The 21685-nt window shown below is 36.5% G+C and overlaps 1 protein-coding gene across 3 annotated transcripts in view; it reads right to left on the reverse strand.

The window, feature by feature from the left end:
- Positions 1-8599: 8599 nt before the first annotated feature.
- Positions 8600-21685, reverse strand: part of LOC131962384 (WD repeat-containing protein 37-like) — a 36501-nt gene continuing 23415 nt past the window's right edge. For all 3 annotated transcript variants that reach the window (XM_059327384.1, XM_059327385.1, XM_059327383.1), the window contains exons 12-14: positions 13872-14006; positions 11478-11592; positions 8600-11396 (exon numbers count right to left, since the gene is read on the reverse strand). In XM_059327384.1, coding sequence (XP_059183367.1) covers positions 11265-11396; positions 11478-11592; positions 13872-14006 — 382 coding nt within the window. In that variant the 3' untranslated portion in view covers positions 8600-11264. The remainder of the gene's footprint in view (positions 11397-11477; positions 11593-13871; positions 14007-21685) is intronic.

Raw genomic sequence — 21685 nt, forward strand, 5'->3', positions numbered from 1 at the left:
GCTGATTGACCTTTAGAAAGAGATCTTCCATGGAGGTCAGTGTGTGAGGAAGATGTTTTGACACACAGCAGATTTACACAAGAGACATCTGGCTCCCCATTCATTCACAGGTCTTTAACCCATTGATGCCTAAAATGCCTGTAAAACCTCTGGGCGATTTTAAAATAAGCCCCTAAAACCTGAAGTTTTTCTGGAAATTCAACAGAAGTGTCAACGCTTCTACTAAATAATAGATTTTTCAGCCTCTGTAGCAGATAGAAATGAAATTCAAAAAGTATTTGAGAGCTTATACAAATACTACAAAACGACGTATCCGCTTTCCAGGCTTCAATGGGTTAATACATCTTGGATATTGGCCTGCATTGCAGAGCTGTAAATGTAATATTTTGAAAGTTTTACCGTCCCTAAAAATTCAATTTGGTTACAGTATTTCTTACAGAACAGGACAGAGCAGATCGGCATCGCATCATCAAGCACCAAATCGGCAAGACTGTGCTCCCTTTTGGGTGCAAAATTAGCTTATTAGTCTGAAACCCCTCTCTTTATTTTTGATTTCTAAAGGGCATTATCAGTGGTCAAAGACTAAAATACCTACAACCAATCAGAGCGACCAATCGTGTGACATAGCATGAGTGATACATGCAAGTTAGGGCGGTGCTCAGTCCTTTTTCAAGCAGGAAACACGTGGCGGCCTGGTCACAAACTTTCTCAAATTCAAGCTAAACAGTCACTAAAATATCTTGATTCATATTTGATCAGTGCTGCCTCGTCTGACACTTTGATCTGAGTTTAGGCAGTTACGCTGGATGTCAGTCATCACATCACAGCTACTTTATATGAGATAAACAGTCGTGAGGCCAGGATGGCTGGAAATCTGTCTGAACCAGACCAATCTGCTTAGCAAATAAGACAAGAGTGCTGCAGTTTGATTGGTCACGAGGCTAGAAAAGAACGGCACTGTCACATAAAGAGAGAAACGGGAAATAAAGTAAAGCTTTTGTGTTGCGGGTTGTGAAACAAATAAACGGAATAATCCAAATTACTTATCCCAAAGCTAACTGGTGATTCAGTTCAATATGTAAGGAAAAGCATTATCCACCCACTGTGTTGGACAGGGATTGATCGGATTGATCAAGACCGAACAGGCTGATCAATCTATAAAACTGCCATCTGACATCTAAACCAGTTTTGTTTTTCTGTCCCCCAAAGGGGAGCAGCCTTGATGCTTTGTGTCAGTACCTTTATGTGCTGGTCTGCGTTATCTTGACTTTTTCTAAAAAAAAAAAAAAAAAAGCCACACCCACTTTAAACCAGTGAGTTAACATACAGATTTATTTGCTCAAATACAGAAAACTCTTCTGAAATAACTAAACTGGTTTGCAATCCCTTTGTTCCTGTCATACTTCATAAAAAAGAATCTGATAGAGAAAACAAGGCCCCTTAAATAATATCTTTAAAGGTAACCCTAACCCTGAGGTACGGTGGCGTAGTCTTTCAACAATGACACTACCACAAATATATTAGTATCTCATGTTTCACTGGCATTTTTATGTCCCATGATGCCACTTTAAGGGCTTTTCATTGTGACACAATTCAAATTCTGGAAGACATTCACTTCTTATGTCATGTAAAGGGAAAATTCTAAAGATATTACAGTAAAGGATGTGTTTGCAACATAGCCGGATAAACCTTGGGCAGATATATATATATATATATATATATATATGGGTATATACCCATACCAATAAAGTACTTCATTTACCCTTTTCTACAATATTTGATACCCATCTTGTGATTTAAACGTTGTGTAAAATGCCATCACCACTCCTCCCAATCCAAAAGATTTTTACACACAACAACACAAGATACGCTGAACTGTCAAATACATCACACAGCACATGTATGGGCTGTAGATGCTGCAGTAATCACATATCCATTAAATCTAAGAGCACCTGCTGCAAATTACAAATCAGAACATGCCCTTCCCTAGCAGAGACGTAATGGTACTTCTATGCTGAAATAGTATCTGGCTCCAGATTTTCTGTCTTTCAGTTAGTTTGTGGTATTTAGAGTAAAAATAAAATCTTGAAAATGTCAGGTGTGTCAAACTCAAATACACAATGGGCAAAAATTTAAAACTTGAATAAAATCGCGGGCCAACATTGAACAAATAAACCTTTTAATATATACCAAACATGTTTTGCTTTAACATTAAATATGGAACCAGCAACGCTTATAAACATACAATATATAACTAAATAGTGTTGACATGCAAATCAAATTTCAAATAAAAAACACATCAATGTCATTAATTTATTAAATAAAAATTAAATAAAAATCCTATGCCTCTTTTCTATTTGCATCCTTCTGATTTAAATATCAAAATAAACTTTTTCAACAGGTTAATAAATTCTGCCTTTCTTTTCTCCATTTTTGGGAAGGGGTAGCTGGGAGACAGCTCTAGCTTGAGGTTGCTATGACGACTGTCACAGAGGAGCGTTTCTGGGTCCTGTCCTGATTGACGCGCCAAAACAACAGCAGGGCATTGTGGGATTTGTAGTATTCGCGGTAAATGCGCCGTATAATACCGGCGGGTCAGCTTTTATAGTACAATAATTATATAATAATTTGGTATTGCCTCCCGGGCCAAATAAAATTACACTGCGGGCCAAATTTGAGAGTTTGACACCCCTGCCCTATGTGAACACAATTTAAAAAATGCTAAATTTGGGTCATAAGACTAGAATTTGATGCAAAAGCACAAGTCAACATGAGTTCATAGAGCAGGCCTTGCATTTGTTGAGGTTTCCAGGAGCTGGTTGGTCAACCAGCCTCACCTGAGGCAGCTTGAATTTTCGGTCAGTTGTCAGAAAGTCTTGTTGTCTGCTCCTTTGTTTCCACCTTAAGATCAGATGTTGTGTAGGTCCTGTCTGTGTGTATCAGAACAGAGGTTCAGTGTTTGTTTCACATGTTGCAGATGTGTGTTTGAGTGGTCATCGTCAGCCTACGCTCCATAACTTCACACATGACATGGTTTGTCAACACAGGTAACAACATTCCTCACTGCTTCACACCATGTTTCATAATGGCTGTATGAGCCATGAAAACAGATTTTATTTTGAGAGATAATAAATATAAGGCATGTCTGAATGGCAATATTGTATCTAAGAGTGTACATATGTATAAAAGATGTTGACAAAGATGTGAAAGAGATCCTAAAATGTCTAATTATCATGTAAATTAAAGTATATGAAGAATTGCTGCTAAGGTCTGTAAATTGCACTTCAGTAACAAATAAAAAGTGAATGTTTGTACTGTATATGTGAATAAAACCACAAAATCTTGTAATTTTACTTTGTCTTGATAGTTTTTTAATTCATCAGATTTTGATGTCAGAACATTAAATGTATAATAGTTTGTATGTCACATAACAAATATACATAAATCCAATAATTAGCACATGATATTGGGCCATTTCCACCTGTCTGTAGCAAGGTTATTATAGTTAACAAAATAACGAAAACTAGAATTGAAAACACATTTTCGTTAACTGAAATAAAAATAAAAACGAGAGTTTTTGAAAAAACGATAATTAACTGAAACTGTATTTTGTGGTTACAAAACTAACTAAAACTAATTAAAATTATAGTGAAAATGTCTTTAGTTTTCGTCTTTGTCAACTTTTTTCATATGTAAACCTTTTTGGTTGATATGAAATCAATTTCATCTATTTGGTTTTATGACTTAATAAACTTATTGGGGCTGAGATGGATCAGACAAAGGAAATAAAGGAAACATTTCTTGTGACCTTATTGAATCTGGCACCCAACAAATACCCCATTACAAAACAACTACAACTAAACTAAAACTAATTAAAAAAATTATCAGATTTACAAGGAAAAAAGTGACAAATTCACAAGAAAAAAGTGACAAATTTATGGGGGAAAAAATCACAAATTTACTAGAAAAAAGTCACAAATTTACTAGAAAAAAGCGACAAATTCACAAGAAAAAAATGACAAACGGGGAACATTCATTGTGACCTTTTTGAATCTGAATTTGAAACAAATACCCCATTACAAAACAACTAAAACTAACACTAAAACTAATAAAAACTAAACTAAAACTAAGCATTTTCCAAAAAATAAAACTAATCAAAACTAGCAAACTCACTCTAAAAACTAACTAAAACTAACTGAATTAGAAAACAAAAATTGACAACGAAATTAAAACTAAAACTAATGAAAAATCCAAAACTATTATAACCTTGGTCTATAGTCAGCGCTGGTCCTCAGGAGCATCCAGACAAATATTAGAGAGGCCTCCTCCTCCTCCTCCTCCTCCTCCTCCTCCTCCTCCTCCTCCCAGGGGAAATCCACGAGGAAATGGTTATCTCTATTTGACTCGGTGGCAGGTGTCACACAGACCAGCCACCAAATTAGCCTGGAGGAAGAATGAAGCGAGGAAGAGGGGGAGAGGAGAAGGTATGCCTCCTCAGCAGCATCCACCCTTCCCCCTAAGGCCATGGAGTCGACTGTGCGCTCTACAATAAACATCATAATTGACAATTTGCTCCAGTGGCTGGTCACGGCCAGCCAGCTATAATCTAATGGACGAGGACAGAGAGGTAAAACTGCACAGAATATTCTCTCCCAGTGTCATGCTGCTTCTCAATGAAATCTAAGAGCCATAACACACTAAGTATGACACTATTTCACCATGTAGGCTTAGACTGACACACAGGAATCATAACTGCTTTTTGGAATAGTCCAGTATCTTCAGTATTCTTAAACACTTGTATAAAAATCCCCCTTTTTTTGGCACAATCAAAGCATTTTTCAAGGTGCAATTTTAAGCTTTTCCGACACTTTACGGCTATGGTAAATCACATATATACCAAGAGTATATTAGTTATTTCACTTAAAAGCATTAACTTTGTTGTAATTGTGCTATAAACAACCCAAACTGTGTTTGATGACAGCAATTTGCAGAAGGTTGACACATCTAAGGAAAACAAAGTTAAAAAGGTTTCACCTATTTTCAAAATAGACTTAGAATCAGATGTAGCCTACATTTCAAGCAGTTTTATGCACTTTATTAAAAATCTAAGCACTTCAAGTGTTTTCCAGAATTTCCAGCACCCATAGGAACCCTGTATAATAAGTGTTGTACTTGAGGTGATTGTACTTTAGTTTTTGAAATATTTGTTTAAACTTTAAAAATGTATTCATTATGGATTAATATATTTATTACATTGTGAAATAATTCCTGCCTTTTGGGATTGAGTCAGCCAGTGTCTAGTCCCTGGCTCTTTTCATGTTTCAGATATTGAAAAGTTTGTCATAAGTTCTATCAAATAGAGATTTCACCCCTTAACCCAGGGCTGGGCAATTAATTTTCCCAAGGGGCCACATGACCAATACCACAAAGGTTACAGGGGCCGGACCAAAACTCTGAACTAAATTCTGCTCAATATTAATTTAACCGCTTTATGAAATACAGTACATTATCTGGTTTTGAGCTGCTACTGATAACAATACATGTTATGATAAGACTGTTAATGTGGAGTAAATCAAATATATATATATATATATATATATATATATATATATATATATATATATATATATATATATATATATATGTACATTTTCTAGGCGTTTTACACTGTTGTGATGCTTTTATTTTGAAAAGGTGCCGTCCAGTGTGAAACGAGTGCTTTAATTTTGAAAGGTAGTGACAGGAAGTAACAGGTGGAACGGTTAAATGAAAAACGAACGGTAAATAATGAGTGCGTTGTAATTTATATAAAGTTGATATAAAGTATGAAAAGGCTTCTATAGTGGCTGACTGACAGGACACAAGGTTTGTTAGAGTTTATTTTCTTCTGTCATATATATTAGTGGCTATATTTGTTGTCTTAACTATGGTAAAAGTGCTTGTTTGCTCAAGTGCTAATGATAATGTTTGCTATTGTTTTTGTGAATTCACAAGGTGACCAAGGAATTTATTAACTTGTTAATTGTTAATTTATTAACTTTTGAGGTGTTTTTGACAAGGTACCTCGGTAACTCGGTTAACTTATACGTAAATCGCCTTTAAAATAAAAGCACTGCGGTTGTATTGATTTCTAATTTTTGGGTAACCTCATGCGGGCCGGACAAGGACAGCCAACGGGCCGGATGTGGCCCGCGGGCCGCCCAATGCCCAGGTCTGCCTTAACCTCTCCGTTTATACAGATTTATTTAAACCTGTTTCAGTTGTTGGCCACTGGGGGGCAGCAGAAACAAGTTATAAACACAACACTAACATTTTCAACTTTTTAGATGATATGGTGAACTTGTTCGCAAACAGTAAGTTATTTTCCCATCAGCAGTTACTTAACAATAGTGTTACTCATTTTATTAAAATTGCTTAAAATTAAAGCCTGTTGATACACATTAGAGCATAATATGGTCAGATATGACAGAAAAACATATTATGGGATGTCAAAAATGTGAACAAAAAATTTATACATTTATTGAAATTGACGTATTGTCTTATTAGGGCCCAAGCACCTATTGAATGGGAATATCATCACACTGTGTGGGTGTGGCGGCAAAACATGTTGTTTCGCCATAAAACACAAGATTGTTATAACTTGTCCATACTTTGTCCGACCATGTCGCATACTTTAACAAACTCCTCCTACAGATTTAATCCAATTGACTTCAAACTTGGTCAGTACCATCAAAAGATATTAAAAGCTTTACCAATCATCACACTATATGGGTTTGGCATGACAGTAAAATATGGCATTTCTCCATAAAACACGAGACTGAATAACTTGACCATACTTTGTCCAATGTGTCCCAAATGTCTCACATGTGATGAGGGTCCATGCCTGAACACATCCACATCTCAATATTGACACATAGTCATAGCGCCCCATACTGGCAACAGGAAGTAACATGTTTTACACCTAGCCCAAACAGGAAGTCAGCCATCTTTAATCGAATATGGCGTTTTAGGCATTTTTTTTTGCTATTTCCACGTCGCATACTTTAACAAACTCCTCCTACAGATTTAATCCGATCGACTTCAGACTTGGTCAGCACCATCATAAGGCCTTTGGGATCAAAAGTTATTAAAAGCTTTACCAATCATCACACTATATGGGTTTGGCATGACAGTAAAATATGGCATTTCTCCTTAAAACACGAGACTGTATAACTTGATCATACATTGTCCAATCTGCCTCAAATTTAACAATATTTCACCTGTCCTGCCCCTTATGCTTTAACCACACCCCCTTTCATAACTAATGAACCGTTTGTCGTAGAGACTTGTATCAGGTGTCAGTGAACTCAGCAGAGTCGCTGTTTTACGGGTGATTGATTACCCCGCCCCTTTTCATAACGAGTGAACGTGTATCCTACAGCCCATTTATGGTAGCCACGCCCCTTTCATAACTCATCACCTGTTTGGCCTATACTCTTTTCAGAGGAATTGTTGCACTCACCAGAGAGTTCCTATTTCATTGGTGTCGCCTCATCGCCTTTTTATAACCCTAACCCTTTCATACCCTGTGACCTGTTTGTTGTAGGTTTCATTTTCTTTGTGTCTTTGTACGTTGAAAAGTAACTCTCTTTTAGCTCTACATTTGGTCTCCACTAACTCCAGAGGGAAATATTTAGTTGATAAATGCTCCACCAGCTTATCTCTGACCATGTCTTACTGCATTGAGCAGGTAGTTTACAGTACTTTTCCTCTGAAAACAAAACTGACTGAGAGCAGCGAGAGTGAACCGCAACATTACAACAAAGAGCTGAAACTCACTTTGAACTTTAAACCTGCAATTTTTCGTTTTTTTCATTTTCAAATTAAGTATTGACAAAAATAATGATAGAAACAAAGACAAAAAAGAAAGGTAGAGGAAAATAAATAAATAAAAAGGGGGGAAATGTAGAAATATATATGTATATTGTGGCCATTTGATTTTATGGTTTGGTTGGGTGGAGCAGTGTGAAGAGGAATCAGTTTTGAATGCAGGACTTTTTACTTGTAGTGAAGTAATACTGCAGTTAGTGCAATTAGTACTTTTACTTGATGGATTTGAATACTTCTCCACCACTGATTATAACTTGAGTTTTTCCTACTGAAAAGGCTTAGACAAAAGCTACCATTCTGATTTAACCCATTTCAATCGTAAGGTCTCACCAAATGTTAGAAAGTCTTTACATGCCAACTGAGTTGAACAGTGTAAACTAAACAACAAAACCTCACACAAACTAAAAAAAATAACCCCAGGTTAAAATAAAGTTCCTGTTTGCACTCAGTATAAATATTAATGCACCTTCTGGTCTCCTTATTCATTAACACCAGACTCTATTATTCCAACCTACCGGATTTACATCCATATGAATGAAGTGTGATTTTTAAATTGATATATATCTTATTAAACTGAATAAAAGGGTGAGAGGGATTGTGTTAAACAAGATGAAAAAGAGACATGAGAGACTGGGAAAGGAAATCACACATTTTATTGGAAAGTGTCAGAGAGCACGTACCCGTCACAATAAGGTATGCAAAGTAGATCACATAATGAAGTTTGAGGTGAATATGATTCGCGACAATGAAGCGAAGCCTATCCACTTTTTTTTTTTACCCCCCTCCAATCTGGCACACAATAATTAAATGTATCAATCCAAAATCATATTTCCTCCGAGTTGGAATTCATATGTGGGGTGTAAATCGGACTTGCCTTTCTACCTGCAGGTTAAAATGACATTGATATCAGTGGGCGTGAGATTGAGTTCCCCGAATGAAACGGGAATAAAAATCCTATCGCACGTTGCAGTGGAACACAACTAGTTATTTAACAAGCATTTGGAAACGTGCATTGATGCTCAGATGGATAAGGCTAATGCACCATTTTCAATGCAATGTGTAAGGCATTTCAATACGTTTTTTTTTTATTTTTAGGTTCATGCTACTTCAAACTGACTCTACAGCAGTGAAGTCTGAAGCCAACTTTGGGGTAAATTCTGCATATACCTACAGTATGAACACTGAGCTACATCTACACCAGTCACACAAGTACATAAAGTCATTTTATGGGGTTTATTACAGCACTGAAATAAGTTAAACATCTGAAGATCCAAAACTACAGCATGACTTCATGTTTAGGATATTGCACAAGTGGAACAAATATAGAGTTTATCAGGATTCTGGAGGAGCCCAGTTCTTCTAGTTCTCAAACTGAGATTCAGTGTGTATTTCAAGTCATGTTCACGGACTTCTGAGACAGAAACAGGCTTCAATCTGAGCACCAGAAACATAAAGGAGCTGGGTTATTGCTTCTGAATTTGGAAAAAAGAGTGCTTCTCACAGATTTCTACAACAAAAGGTCCAAGAGGTCATACAAGGCTAAGGGTTCAATGTAGAACTTGACATTGACAGGCTGTTACTGAAGCACAGAAATGAGCAGTAACCAACAAGTTCACTTGGGATGATACACTACAGCAACACAGGGCTCCGAGTTGGCAACAGGCGGAAAAGAATGGGTGTGTATTTCACCGACACACAGAGAGTAATTATGTAATTATGGCTAAAAGTAGTGACACCTAAACCTGCAACACGTAGGGAACACGAGATCATGATCACGTTGAACACATCCCAACAGAAGTGCAGTCGTTTCCCTGTTATTGCTATGCTCTTAAAACTTTGCAGTCTGATAGAGAGGCAGAATAAAGCAACACTTTAAAATTAACTCCTACTGTAAACACAGAACAAGGCAAAGTTACAGTATCTTTCAAAAAAAATGACGAGAAAATGAAAACATGGAGGCTGGCTTTGAATTGAAAGCATGAAAGGCAAGGACTTAAATATTAGAGTGAAACTGTCAAACAGAAGGAAACAGTTTAAGACTGAATGCAGCTGATGTGGCAGGCCTGATAAGGTAACACTTAATAATAACCATCACTATTAAAGTTATGTTACTGTTTAACAATGAAAAGATCATTTATAAGGTTTTTAATTCATTATTTTAACAGTTTAGTATTGCACACATTTTATAAACAATATACGGGATTTGTAAAATATGTATTTTTTAGAAAGTTGGCCATTGTGTGAAACATAAATAAAACTATAGTGATAAAATGACAATTTCCTTCTCCTTTGTGACATATTCTATTGGAAACTTCACAAAGACAATATATTTAATGTTCAAAGTGATAAAAACTTTTTTTTTTTAGAAAATATACCCTCTGAATTCTGAATTTGATGCATTCGGTTTTTATTTATGTTTACATTAATTTGGCCCCTTTACATTTTTTCATCAAAAAAAGTGAATATTTGTGCAGCAATAATATCTTTATTTAGTAATCATTAACAAATACTTGATTTGTGATATATAAAATGTTGTGAGCAACAGTAAACTGTTACTGTTGTGGTTTGTTTACAGTAAAACAAAAATTAACTAAAAGTTCTAACTAACTATTATGTGTATTCACTATTTTGATGGTTATTATAACGTGTTACCCTGAATATTATGTTTTGTTCCATGATGAAAAATATTTCAAGTCTGACTAAAAGGATAAAAACATTTCACAGAACCACACTATCTCTGCCACCCTCAACAGGTAGATCACTGTAAGACACTTAATCCATGAAATAGCAACAACCTGCAACACAGGTCACTTAATCAGGCCACGACATAATATATACACAACTTCTTTATATCGTATTCTACAAACTCTCCTGGCATAATAATTGTTCTCTCACATCTTTACATGTAACATTTGCAAAACAAGATTATCTACATGCAAGAGCGACTGTTCAGCAGCAACTAAACAACAGTGATGTGGGCAGCAGCCTATGACTGTGGAGTCAAATATATACTTTAAAACAAAGAATCAGCCGAGCCAGGTCACAATTCACAACGCATGCTAAATAAGTGTAAGGGCCGAATACAGGAGATCGGCGCTGTGGCCTCACACACACACTTGCACTTTAAAATGTTGGAATCTAACACTAGATGTTCTGCAGGTTTCTACGACAGATGTACACAATAAGTTAAGAGTAATCCATCTGGGGAATATATTGTATGCTATAGCTGCATCTTTAAAAGTAACATTTTTCACATATTTCAGCAGGTAGAAATCTATTAAATACATGACAGCTAAAATGCTTCACTGGGTAAACACTTTAAGCAAACTAGCATGTGCGAGGCCACAGATTACAATGTTTATGTGAACCGTCTCCTCCTTTTCCTGTCAGTGGCTTCACTTCTCCTGCAGCAGGGCGGGGATGTTGATATTCCAGCCGATGGCCTGTCGGTCGAAGCCGCAGGTGAACAGATTGCACGACTGGTTCTCCTCGTTCCACGCCGTACAACACACCATCCGCCTGTGACCCTGCACAGTGCACACACATTTAAAGTTGAAGTTTTAAAAGATTCTGATTGGCTGATCAAAAGCAAACCTTCCCTCCCTTACCATTCTGTTGCTGCGTGGAAGTCTGGCCAGTCTCACTCCACTCATGTCAAACAGGCGGACTTGTCGATTGTCATGTGGCAGAGCGATGATCCTTTGGTTGGCAGAGACGCTTATCCTGAAAAATCAAATCAACTTTATTGATATAGCCCTTTAACCCATTGACGCCTAAAACTTCCTGTAAAACCTCTGGGCGATTTTAAAATCAGCCCCTAAAACCTGAAGTTTTTCTGGAAATTCAACAGAAGTGTCAACTCTTCCTACTAAATAATAGATTTTTCAGCCTCTGTAGCAGATAGAAATGAAATTCAAAAAGTATTTGAGAGCTTATACAAATACTACAAAACGACGTATCCGCTTTCCAGGCTTCAATGGGTTAAGACAGCATTAGCTGATACAAAGTGCTGTACATGGCAGGACAGACCAACAATAAAAACAAAGAACATGCAAAAACAACTAAAAACAAAGCGAGTCTCATGCTGGGTAAAACAAAAAAACAGTAAATAAAAGTGGGTTTTAAAATTAATCTCAATTTTAAAATTAATCTTAATTTTTAAAAACCACAAAAAACAAAAAATAAAACAGAGCAAAGGCTCATGTTAAGTTAAAAGCCAGTGAATAAAAATGGGTTTTAAGATTCCTTTTAAAAGCGGACAGTGAGGATCAAATTCACTGTCTATCAGGCTCATATTTTGTTGCCAGGACATCAAATGGGGAAACCATGGGTTCTCCCCATCTAATTGCAGAAAATACAGTAATATTGATGATTTTGAACAAAATACTATGCAATGAGTGTTTTACATGATTTTTCTTGTATGATTTTGAATGACATACTAGACTACGACTACATTTGATTTAGAACTACATACTTTACTATGTCAATTTTTGTCAAAAATAGTCAAATTTAGTGTCTAGTGTAGTTGAAAACAAATCCATGAACCAATCAATGACATGTCTCCATTGCACTTCATTTTATTGACCACTAGAGGTCCTACTGGAGCACTGTGTGTCATTGAAGCTTCGAGTAATGAACCATGTTTTGTATAAAGTGTCGAAGCTTCAACAAAGCCTCAATCAGCCATCACTAACTATGAGGTCGCCCCACCAATTGTACATTGGCCGTACAAGAAGACTGGCAACAAAAGATTAATCTAAGAAGTTTCAGAATTTGGTTGGGTTTTTTTTTTTTTTTTTTTTTTAAAGATTGGACACCATGAGACACTTCTCCACAGGGAAACCTCAACTGAAGGTAAGAGCTATTGTTAGGAAGTCAGCTAGAAGATCTTCACATTTACTGCTTGGAGAAGAAGGCTTTGCTTTGAATGACAATAAAGAACTTAAAACCTATATTATGACTTTAGGTATGGTGCATATTTCTGGCAAACGACATTATGATATTCTTACATTTATACATATTTATTTTCAACAACATACTTTACTATGATTTTTTTGCCATTTTTAACAACATACTATACAATTACTTTTTTGTGATTCCCGATGTCTTTCTATACTCTATATCAGTTGTTCTCAACCTTGGGGTCGGGACCCCAATTGGGGTCGCGAGATGATTTCTGGGGGTCGCCAAATCATTTTGGAAGTCAGCTCTGTCTCCACTGTGTTAAAGTGTTCATGTGTTAATGTGTTTTAGTCTTTTTCGTCACTTAATGTCTTTTTTTGGTCATTTTGTGTTTGTTTTTTTACTCATTTTGTGTCTTTTTTGGTCATTTTGTGTCTTTTTGTGGTCATTTTGTGTCTTTTTTTGGTCATTTTGTTTCCTATTTTTGGTAATTTTGTTTCTTTTTGGGGTCATTTTGTGTCTTTTTTGGTCAATTTGTGTCTTTTTGGTCATTTTGTGTCTATTTTTGGTAATTTTGTCTTTTTTGGTCATTTTGTGTTTGTTTTTTTTCTCCTTTTGTGTCTTTTTTTGGTCATTTTATGTCTTTTTTGGTCAATTTGTTCCTTTTTTTGGTCATTTTGTGTCTATTTTTGGTAATTTTATGTCTTTTTTGGTCATTTTGTTTCCTTTTTTTGGTCATTTTGTTTCTTTTTTGGGTGATCTGAACTGTGCGTGTGAGATTCTGTTCAGTGAGCGACAACATGGATGTTAAATTGGGGGTCGCGACTCAAAAAGGTTGAGAACTACTGCTCTATATGACATTTTTTTTTTAATTTTAAAGGCATACTTTACCGTGACTCTTTCATGATTTTTATGAGGTACTATATTTTGACTTCATCACATACTTTTTTTTTTTTAATGGCATACTAAACCTTTTATGGCATATTATGCCATGACTTTTCATGACATTCTTCACCATGACTTTGTTATGACATAGTATACTCTGGTGTTAATATCTTGCCGACTGTTTGTGCCTCGTCCAGTCGCGTCGAGTCTTTTACCTGTTCACAGCGGAGTCAGTGCGGATGGTTGCTATGGGCGACCTCATGTTCTTCAGATCCCACACCTTGACGGTGCGGTCATCACTCCCTGAAACCACGTTGTCACCCACCGTGAACACTGCCGACGTCACCGTGCTGAAAAGACAGACAACAGTTGTTATACATACAATGTTATACATTCTCTTGTGTGTTCAAAGGGATTCATGTGTCCTCCACATTAAGGTGCAGTGAGACACAAGAATAGTATTCCAGTTCTTCGAATACTCAAGTTTCAGAAGTAGTTATTTATAGTCAGTCTCGTCACGCTGCAGCTGATTACTCATACGGCTAAAAGATAGGACAGGTTAACACATTTTTTCACAGGGATTTATTAAAACGCGTTAAAGGTATTAACAATAGTAGAACCTAGAGAGGATGAGTCAGGTCCACAGAAGATTATCACTGTGATTCCACAGTTTTAAACCTTACAAGTTATCACCTTCACAGGATCAGGCTTGAAACTTGTTGGGTTAAAATGATGATTTAAAAGGGATCACGCCATCAAAGGCATTTGTGTTGTCAGGAGTAGATGATAGTGTGTAGTTAGCAGGTAACTACAAGAAATACAGAGTTGTATCCTGCCTCGCCACTTGAATTACTTATGGAAGAATAAATAAGGGGTCCAAGCTAGAGTTTGGCAACATGCCTATAGATATCTTGGTATGATAAAAATGTGTTCACTGTCACAGACTTCTTCCATAACATGGTAGCTATACTAACAGAGCCGGCCCAAGGCATAAGCGAACTAAGCGACTGCTTAGGGCCCCGTGGCCACTAGGGGGCCCCCAAGTGCAATTCAAAACAATATTTTTTATTTTATTGTGCACTGCACATCCAAATCACAGGTAGTTGGAGGCAAAATATTGTAGCAAAAAGGACATATCCTTCAAGGGCAGAGAAAAGAATAAGATAAAGGTATGTTGTCTTGGTAATGGATTGTTTATCGAAGACATTTGTGTACCCGTTAATAGCAAATTAGCTAGTTGTTTTTGCATCCGTCTACTATATATAGTTTGAGATTTGTTGTTTGCACAAATTGTTTGCTGCACATTGCTGTTGCAGTTTTTTGAAGCCAAATATAATAAACCAGATGACACTTTTACTAAAATATATACGTATAATATAGTTTTTTTTAATATGTTTTACCATTTGGATCGTTGTGTCAATCAACCCTACATAAATTATTATTGCATTGGTATTATTTATGTTATTAACTGGACCACCCCCATAAATGTGTAAAGACACATCAGGCTGACAAATCAATCAATGTTATTGGCAGAAATAGAGGGCCCCAAAAAACGAATTCTGCTTAGGGCCCCATGGAGGCTTGGGCCGGCTCTGTATACTTAAACATCTCAGGGTGCAACTTTTTTTGTCTGACATCAATAATAATAATATAATAGATATATTATATATGTATATATATATATATATATACATAATAATAGACAAGAATCAGAGTTAGTTACATTGCATTAATAGTATGAATTACTATTAAATGAGTATATAAACTGTTTATTCCTTACCTTCAACTCACTATTTCAACATTATTAATTGCTTACTATTTCAACTTTATTTATTGTTTCAGCTAACTATTTCAACTTCATTTTCAGCTAATCCAATATTTTTTGGTGTTTCAACATTTAAGCTTGACTTGTATCTAACCATTTCCAGCTCTCTTCTCACCATCATCAGCTGTGTTTGGCACAACGAGGCAGAAATGTTCTTTATATGCATACAGCATCCCGTCCTCACACGGCCTTCATCCAACCAGCCGTGATGCACTGCTCCACATGATAGCACTATGGTCAGGCCTAGCCATTCATTTAATAGACCTTTAATATTTCCAATCTATTACTGTGTGTTAGGCACTACTGTAATGGTTTTTTCTTCTTTCCCTCCTTTTGTGCCTGTTCATCTGTGAAGGGAAGTTTTACAAAAAAGCTCAGATTCTTGATTAAGATTAGCATTGAGCAGTGTCCCCTCACACACAAGCATTGTCCACAGTTCCACATCTAGTTTTCTTTCTAAAACTGTCGGCCCTCCTAATTCAAATTGACGTGGCATTAAGGGCTAATTACGGGACTAAACTTTGTCCTATTAGAAGGGCTGTGGCTCAAGGAAACTGCTCTATAGTTACAGGCGCCCTCTGACATTGCGGGGAACAGCCCCCATGGGAATACAAGAGAGAGAGACAAAGAAAGGAAAGACAGGAGGTGTGCTAGGTGGGAGGAATGTGGGGAGCGTAATCAGACAAGGTAATTGATTAAAAGGTTGATTAAGGTTAAAGGGTTTGTTGAATGGGTGGTGAGGAGGGAGGGAGATATTCACTGTTACTTAATGGCGTCTCTGCAGTGAGCCTGACAGCCAAGGTCACGACTCCCTGTGTTGGGAAGAAGAGAGAGAGAGAGAATCATGGGACCTTTCTACAGTCACAGGAGTTAAGGTGAGCTGAATGAATCCCTAACAGGAAGCCCAAAGGTCCCTCAGCACCATGAAGGTGGTGCACAAGAGGTCAGATATTTTTTCTACTACACTTGCTCTGGGAGATGAGGTAAGACGGGAGGAGACTTCATACCTCCGTTTGTGGTTTTCTGTCCAGTGGCAGTTCTACACAGGGGCCTACAGCATCTGCCCCGTCTAAGTAATAAGATAGAAATAAGAACCAGTTTTCTGGTTCATTTCCTTATGTTATTTTGGTTCGGGAAAAAAAGGGAGTAGGCTGAAGTATAAAATACTTATCTAGGCCTCTCCCCTGATACTCAACACTTCAAAATAAGAAATTGTATCTCTCTATATATAGCCACTTAATGTCAAATAAATATGTATTATTATTATCATTATTTATTTACTTATTTTCTTATTAGTCAACCATAGTACATCAAACAACTTAGATCTGAGAATTTCTATTACTCCCGTAAGTACTTAGTCACAAAAATGAGAAATGTCAAAAATAACTGTTATTGTTGGTGAGTCTCATTGTTTCAATCAATGTATTTGTATCTTCCAAATGTACAGTACAGGCCAAAAGTTTGGACACACCTTCTCATTCAATGCATTTTCTTTATTTTCATGACTATTTACATTGTAGATTCTCACTGAAGGCATCAAAACTATGAATGAACACATATGGAATTATGTACTTAACAAAAAAAGTGTGAAATAACTGAAAACATGTCTTGTATTTTAGATTCCTCAAAGTAGCCACCCTTTGCTTACTAGAATATAAGACATGTTTTCAGTTATTTCACACTTTTTTGTTAAGTACATAATTCCACATGTGTTCATTAATAGTTTTGATGAATTTACAATGTCAATAGTCATGAAAATAAAGGAAACGCATTGAATGAGAAGGTGTGTCCAAACTTTTGGCCTGTACTGTATTTTTTGTTCAAACAACATCTCAATGTACACATAAGGAACCCAGAATGTGTCCATTGTATAATAGTTTAATTGTGCAATAAAAGCTTGTGTAAATAAAAAATAAAAAGATAATTCTCACTGTACTGCACTTTCAAAATGAAATAAAACGTACTTAGTCACAAAAATGAAAAATGTCAAAAATAACCGTTATTGTTGGTGAGTCTCATTATTTAAATCAATGTATTTGTATCTTCCAAATATACTTAAATGAGATTTTTAAATAAGCTAAAATAAAGGTTTTTGAATGCTTAAATATCATCTTTGCCGTTTTTTTTAATGTGCCCCTCTGATTAAACACTGGCCCCTGCTTGGCCCCCACAGTAGAACTGGTCTAGAACCGCCACTGTTTCTGTCCAAACCTTTTTTCAAAGGCGTACTTTATTACAGTGTTAAGAGTTACAATGTGTCAGTCACAACCCAGGTCTTACCTGAAGCTTAAGCCTCCACAATGAACAGAAATCTTATTTCACCAATTATAAAGACTTTGTGCAATTACAGCTTAAAATTACCCCGCTTCATCTTTACTGAGACGAAAGCTCTTAGTCAGTTTTTCCCTCTTCAAATTAAAATGATCGCTCTCACAGCCGAGGCTCATTGCTTCACAACATGCATCTGTATGCATTTGAGACGAAGATCAAATTAACAAATCCCACCATCTTTAGTTAACGCTGTGATGGTGGCCGATTTTCTTTTGTTTGTGGATTATAAGGACAAATATAAAGAGTGGGGTTGATGAACTGCTGTGGTCGGACAGGAGAAATAATTTGTATAATAGTTAATGGCTATTGTATATAATAAAATGAATCGTCTGTGTTGAGAAATGTATCCATTCTATGCTGAATGTGACACAAAGGTAGTAAATACACTACCGGTCAAAAGTTTTAGAACACCCCAATTTTTCCATTTTCTATTAAAATTCAAGCAGTTCAAGTCAAATGAACAGCTTGAAAGGGTACGAAGGTAAGTGGTGAACTGCCAGAGGTAAATAAAAAAAGGTAAGCTTAACCAAAACTGAAAAATAATGTACATTTCAGAATTATACAAGTAGGCCTTTTTCAGGGAACAAGAAATGGGTTAACAACTATTTTGTCCATTTTTGAATTCTTTTCATGTCTTTGTAAGTCATTTTGTGTCTTTTAGTGTCTTTTTTTGTCATTTTGTGTCTTTTTTTGGTCATTTTGTGTCTTTTAGTGTCTTTTTTTGTCATTTTGTGTCTTTTTTTGGTCATTTTGTGTCTTTTTTTAGTCCTTTAGTTCAACATAAAATGTGATTTTGAATCTTTTTTTATTTTCAAAACACTATCATGCTCAATAAAGAATTTTAAATGTTGCAAATGTGCATTCATTTCAGAGTACACTGAGACATTAAACTGCATCATTTTCAAGTAAATTCTGGAAAAGTTGGTGTGTTCTAAAACTTTTGACCAGTAGTGTACATGCAGACACATCAATAGAAAACTGCTGTTATGTCAAAGGTAAACCAGGATCTTAATGATAGGATATCAGATAAGTGTAGGTCTATATGTCTGTGTGCTACTTATTTTTCTCAAATGAAGTTTATAGAGGAACATCTGTCCTTTGTCAATTGATTGCAGTGTGCTTTTGCAGGCTGCCACTTTTAAAAATCTGGGTTGAATTAAGAAAAAAATGGTTGCATCATATGACAAGTGACAATTCTAGTAATGATACTCTGTATCTAGTATCTGCTCAGCTTGAGGTGGTACCAAAAAAAAGCACCAAATACCAGATACTGTCCATAACTTCAGTTAACTAAAAAAAACGTACTACAAAACAACATACCATGGAGGTGAAATACAATATTTATTGTTAGCGTTTCATTGTATATGTCCTCAAAAGGCGCTAATCTGACTCTGTAGCGTTAGACAGACACTGCTGTCAATTCTAGCATTTAACGTCAGTGTAACTGGAAACTATTTACTGTAGAAAAGTGCACAGTGGCTTTCAATGCATAACTTAGTAAATCATAGATAAGAATCAGTATACAATGAGCAGCAGAAACATCATTTCAGCCGACCCTCAGACAGGCCTTTTATAGAACAAATTAAGTGCTGTTCTTCAAAGTATGATGTGATGATTGCAGTGTTCTCAGACTTTTTAAGGCTTTCAGAATAATGTTATTTATAAATGAGAGAGAAATTATGAGAGAAATTATTGATTTTGACAAAACATGGGACAAATGGCACATCTCGGTGAAACGCTGGTAAACAACCAGCAGTGTTGCAGAACAAACAGAGATCTGAGTCCTGGCTGTCATTTCCTCCATCGTCATGCATTAGCCTGCTAGCTAAACCGGAGTGTTTGTTCTGACACTGGCTGTGATCCAGATCCTCCTTCCTAATGAGTGCTTTTAATGACTTATGTATAAATTTATGAAAATCTCAAGGAATATTACAATGCACGCAAGCAGATGAGAGCCAAAGCCAAATGCCTAAAAAGGTAAAAAATGTAAATGAAACAATTCAGGTAGAGAAGACTAAGAGGTTTTAGAGCACTCTGGTATTTTTGCTGTGCTGCAGCAAAACTGACAAGTCGCTGAGGACCTGGTAAGTGCTGGTGTATTCCTCCAGAGACAAGATGTCAGATCTGCATACAGTCACCACCCCCAAAGCACACACACACACACACACACACACACACACACACACACACACACACACACACGAATGGGCATTTCTATCAGCTGCAATCAAACGTCTCCGAGAGCCGTCGATGGCGGGAGAGACAAACGTAACATGGCGTTCCGTTTGTAGAGCAAGTCCGCTGTCACTTCTCGTTTGCTCTCGGCTGTTTTGTTAGCTCACGTGCAGTTGTCATTACTCTGCAATTATGGCGGGATGGTGGGATAGGGGCTGTATGCTGCACTTTTAGCTGCCGCGGTTCACTGTCAGGGAGAGTTAGCTGTAATTGCCGGTGAAGACTGTGGAAAGGAGAGGCTGTCTCCCCTCCAGCTCTCAGCCTCTGCTGCCTATTAGACCATTCACACTTCCCTCTCCTCTGCCATTTCCACAGGAGGGAAGTGGAGATTGTGCCATTTATGCCATGTTATTATGCCATATTGGAGATTCTGGACAATTAGCAAGAGGAATGGCAGGTTGACAGCAACCTGCTATTGTTGTATGATCTGGCAAGGACAAGATGTAAAGTGGGAAAAGCATGGAGGAGGAGTCAAATAAATTTGGCTGATTGTTGATGTGACCTTTTATGATGGAACCCCAAACAAAAACAAACATACAGTACAGTATACAACACAACAATACTCTCCTTTCCCTTATCTAACCCATCCTCGTCATGTCCTCATTTCACTTTAAATGATGATAAACTGTCAATCGATTATCTGATATAGTTACCAACTTGTTTTTCTGTTGATTTATTAATTAAAAGTAATGTTTTTAGAGTGTTGTTAGTGGGAGGTAAAAAGGCTCTGACCAGGAAATGGCTCAAGAAAGACAAACCAACAATAAATGATTGGATTGATGTAATTTACAATATATATGTTATGGAGAGAATTACATTTAAAGAAACCAAACTGATATTTTTGAAGAGAACTGGTCAAAATGGCTCAGCTATGTGTTCACTGTAAGACCTGATTTCATGTAGATCGCAAAGATAAGATCAAACCCTCTATTAAGATTTTATTTTTAATAGCTTCGCTATTTTCAAGCAGCATCCTTATATTTTTATGTATGATGTGCTTATGTCGACTCTGCTGTTTTACTTAATGCACAATCCTCCCCTTGTTATGTTATGTTTATGTTTATGTTATGTTGTATGTTCTTGTGCCCACTGGCACTTATGTGTATGTTACTAAGAAAAATCAAATAAAAAGTAAATAATTTTTTTATGTGTTTTATGTTTTATGCAACAATTGAATGGCTACAGCTTCAGTTCTGATTCCAAATGTTAGTATTTGCTGGTCAAACAATAAAGTGGGTTCTCGGCTTTTGATCGGACAAAATAAGAGATTTTTAGGGGTCATTTTGGACACGACTGTGGACATTTTACTGAACAAGTCAAAGCTTTGAAGCGTCATTCATAATGTTGACATTCAAATTGCATTTATTCTGTTTAAACCTGGTACTTCTGTAATGAGAAAATATTCGGTACATTAATTGATAATAGAAACAATCATTAGTTGTAGCCTTTTCACACTCACACATCCAAAAATAAAACACACATACAAACACACTGCTGCATCACTGCCAATACAAAATGACACTGAAGTGAAAAGTTATGAGGAGCTTTTTACATTTTGCTAATGGCAGCATCACTGCCTTTGGAAACGATCTAAATCATGGGTCTCAAACTCGCGGCCCACGGGCCAATTGCGGCCCT

The sequence above is a fragment of the Centropristis striata genome, chromosome 23, assembly GCF_030273125.1.
Source record: "Centropristis striata isolate RG_2023a ecotype Rhode Island chromosome 23, C.striata_1.0, whole genome shotgun sequence".
NCBI classification, from domain to species: Eukaryota; Metazoa; Chordata; class Actinopteri; order Perciformes; family Serranidae; genus Centropristis; species Centropristis striata.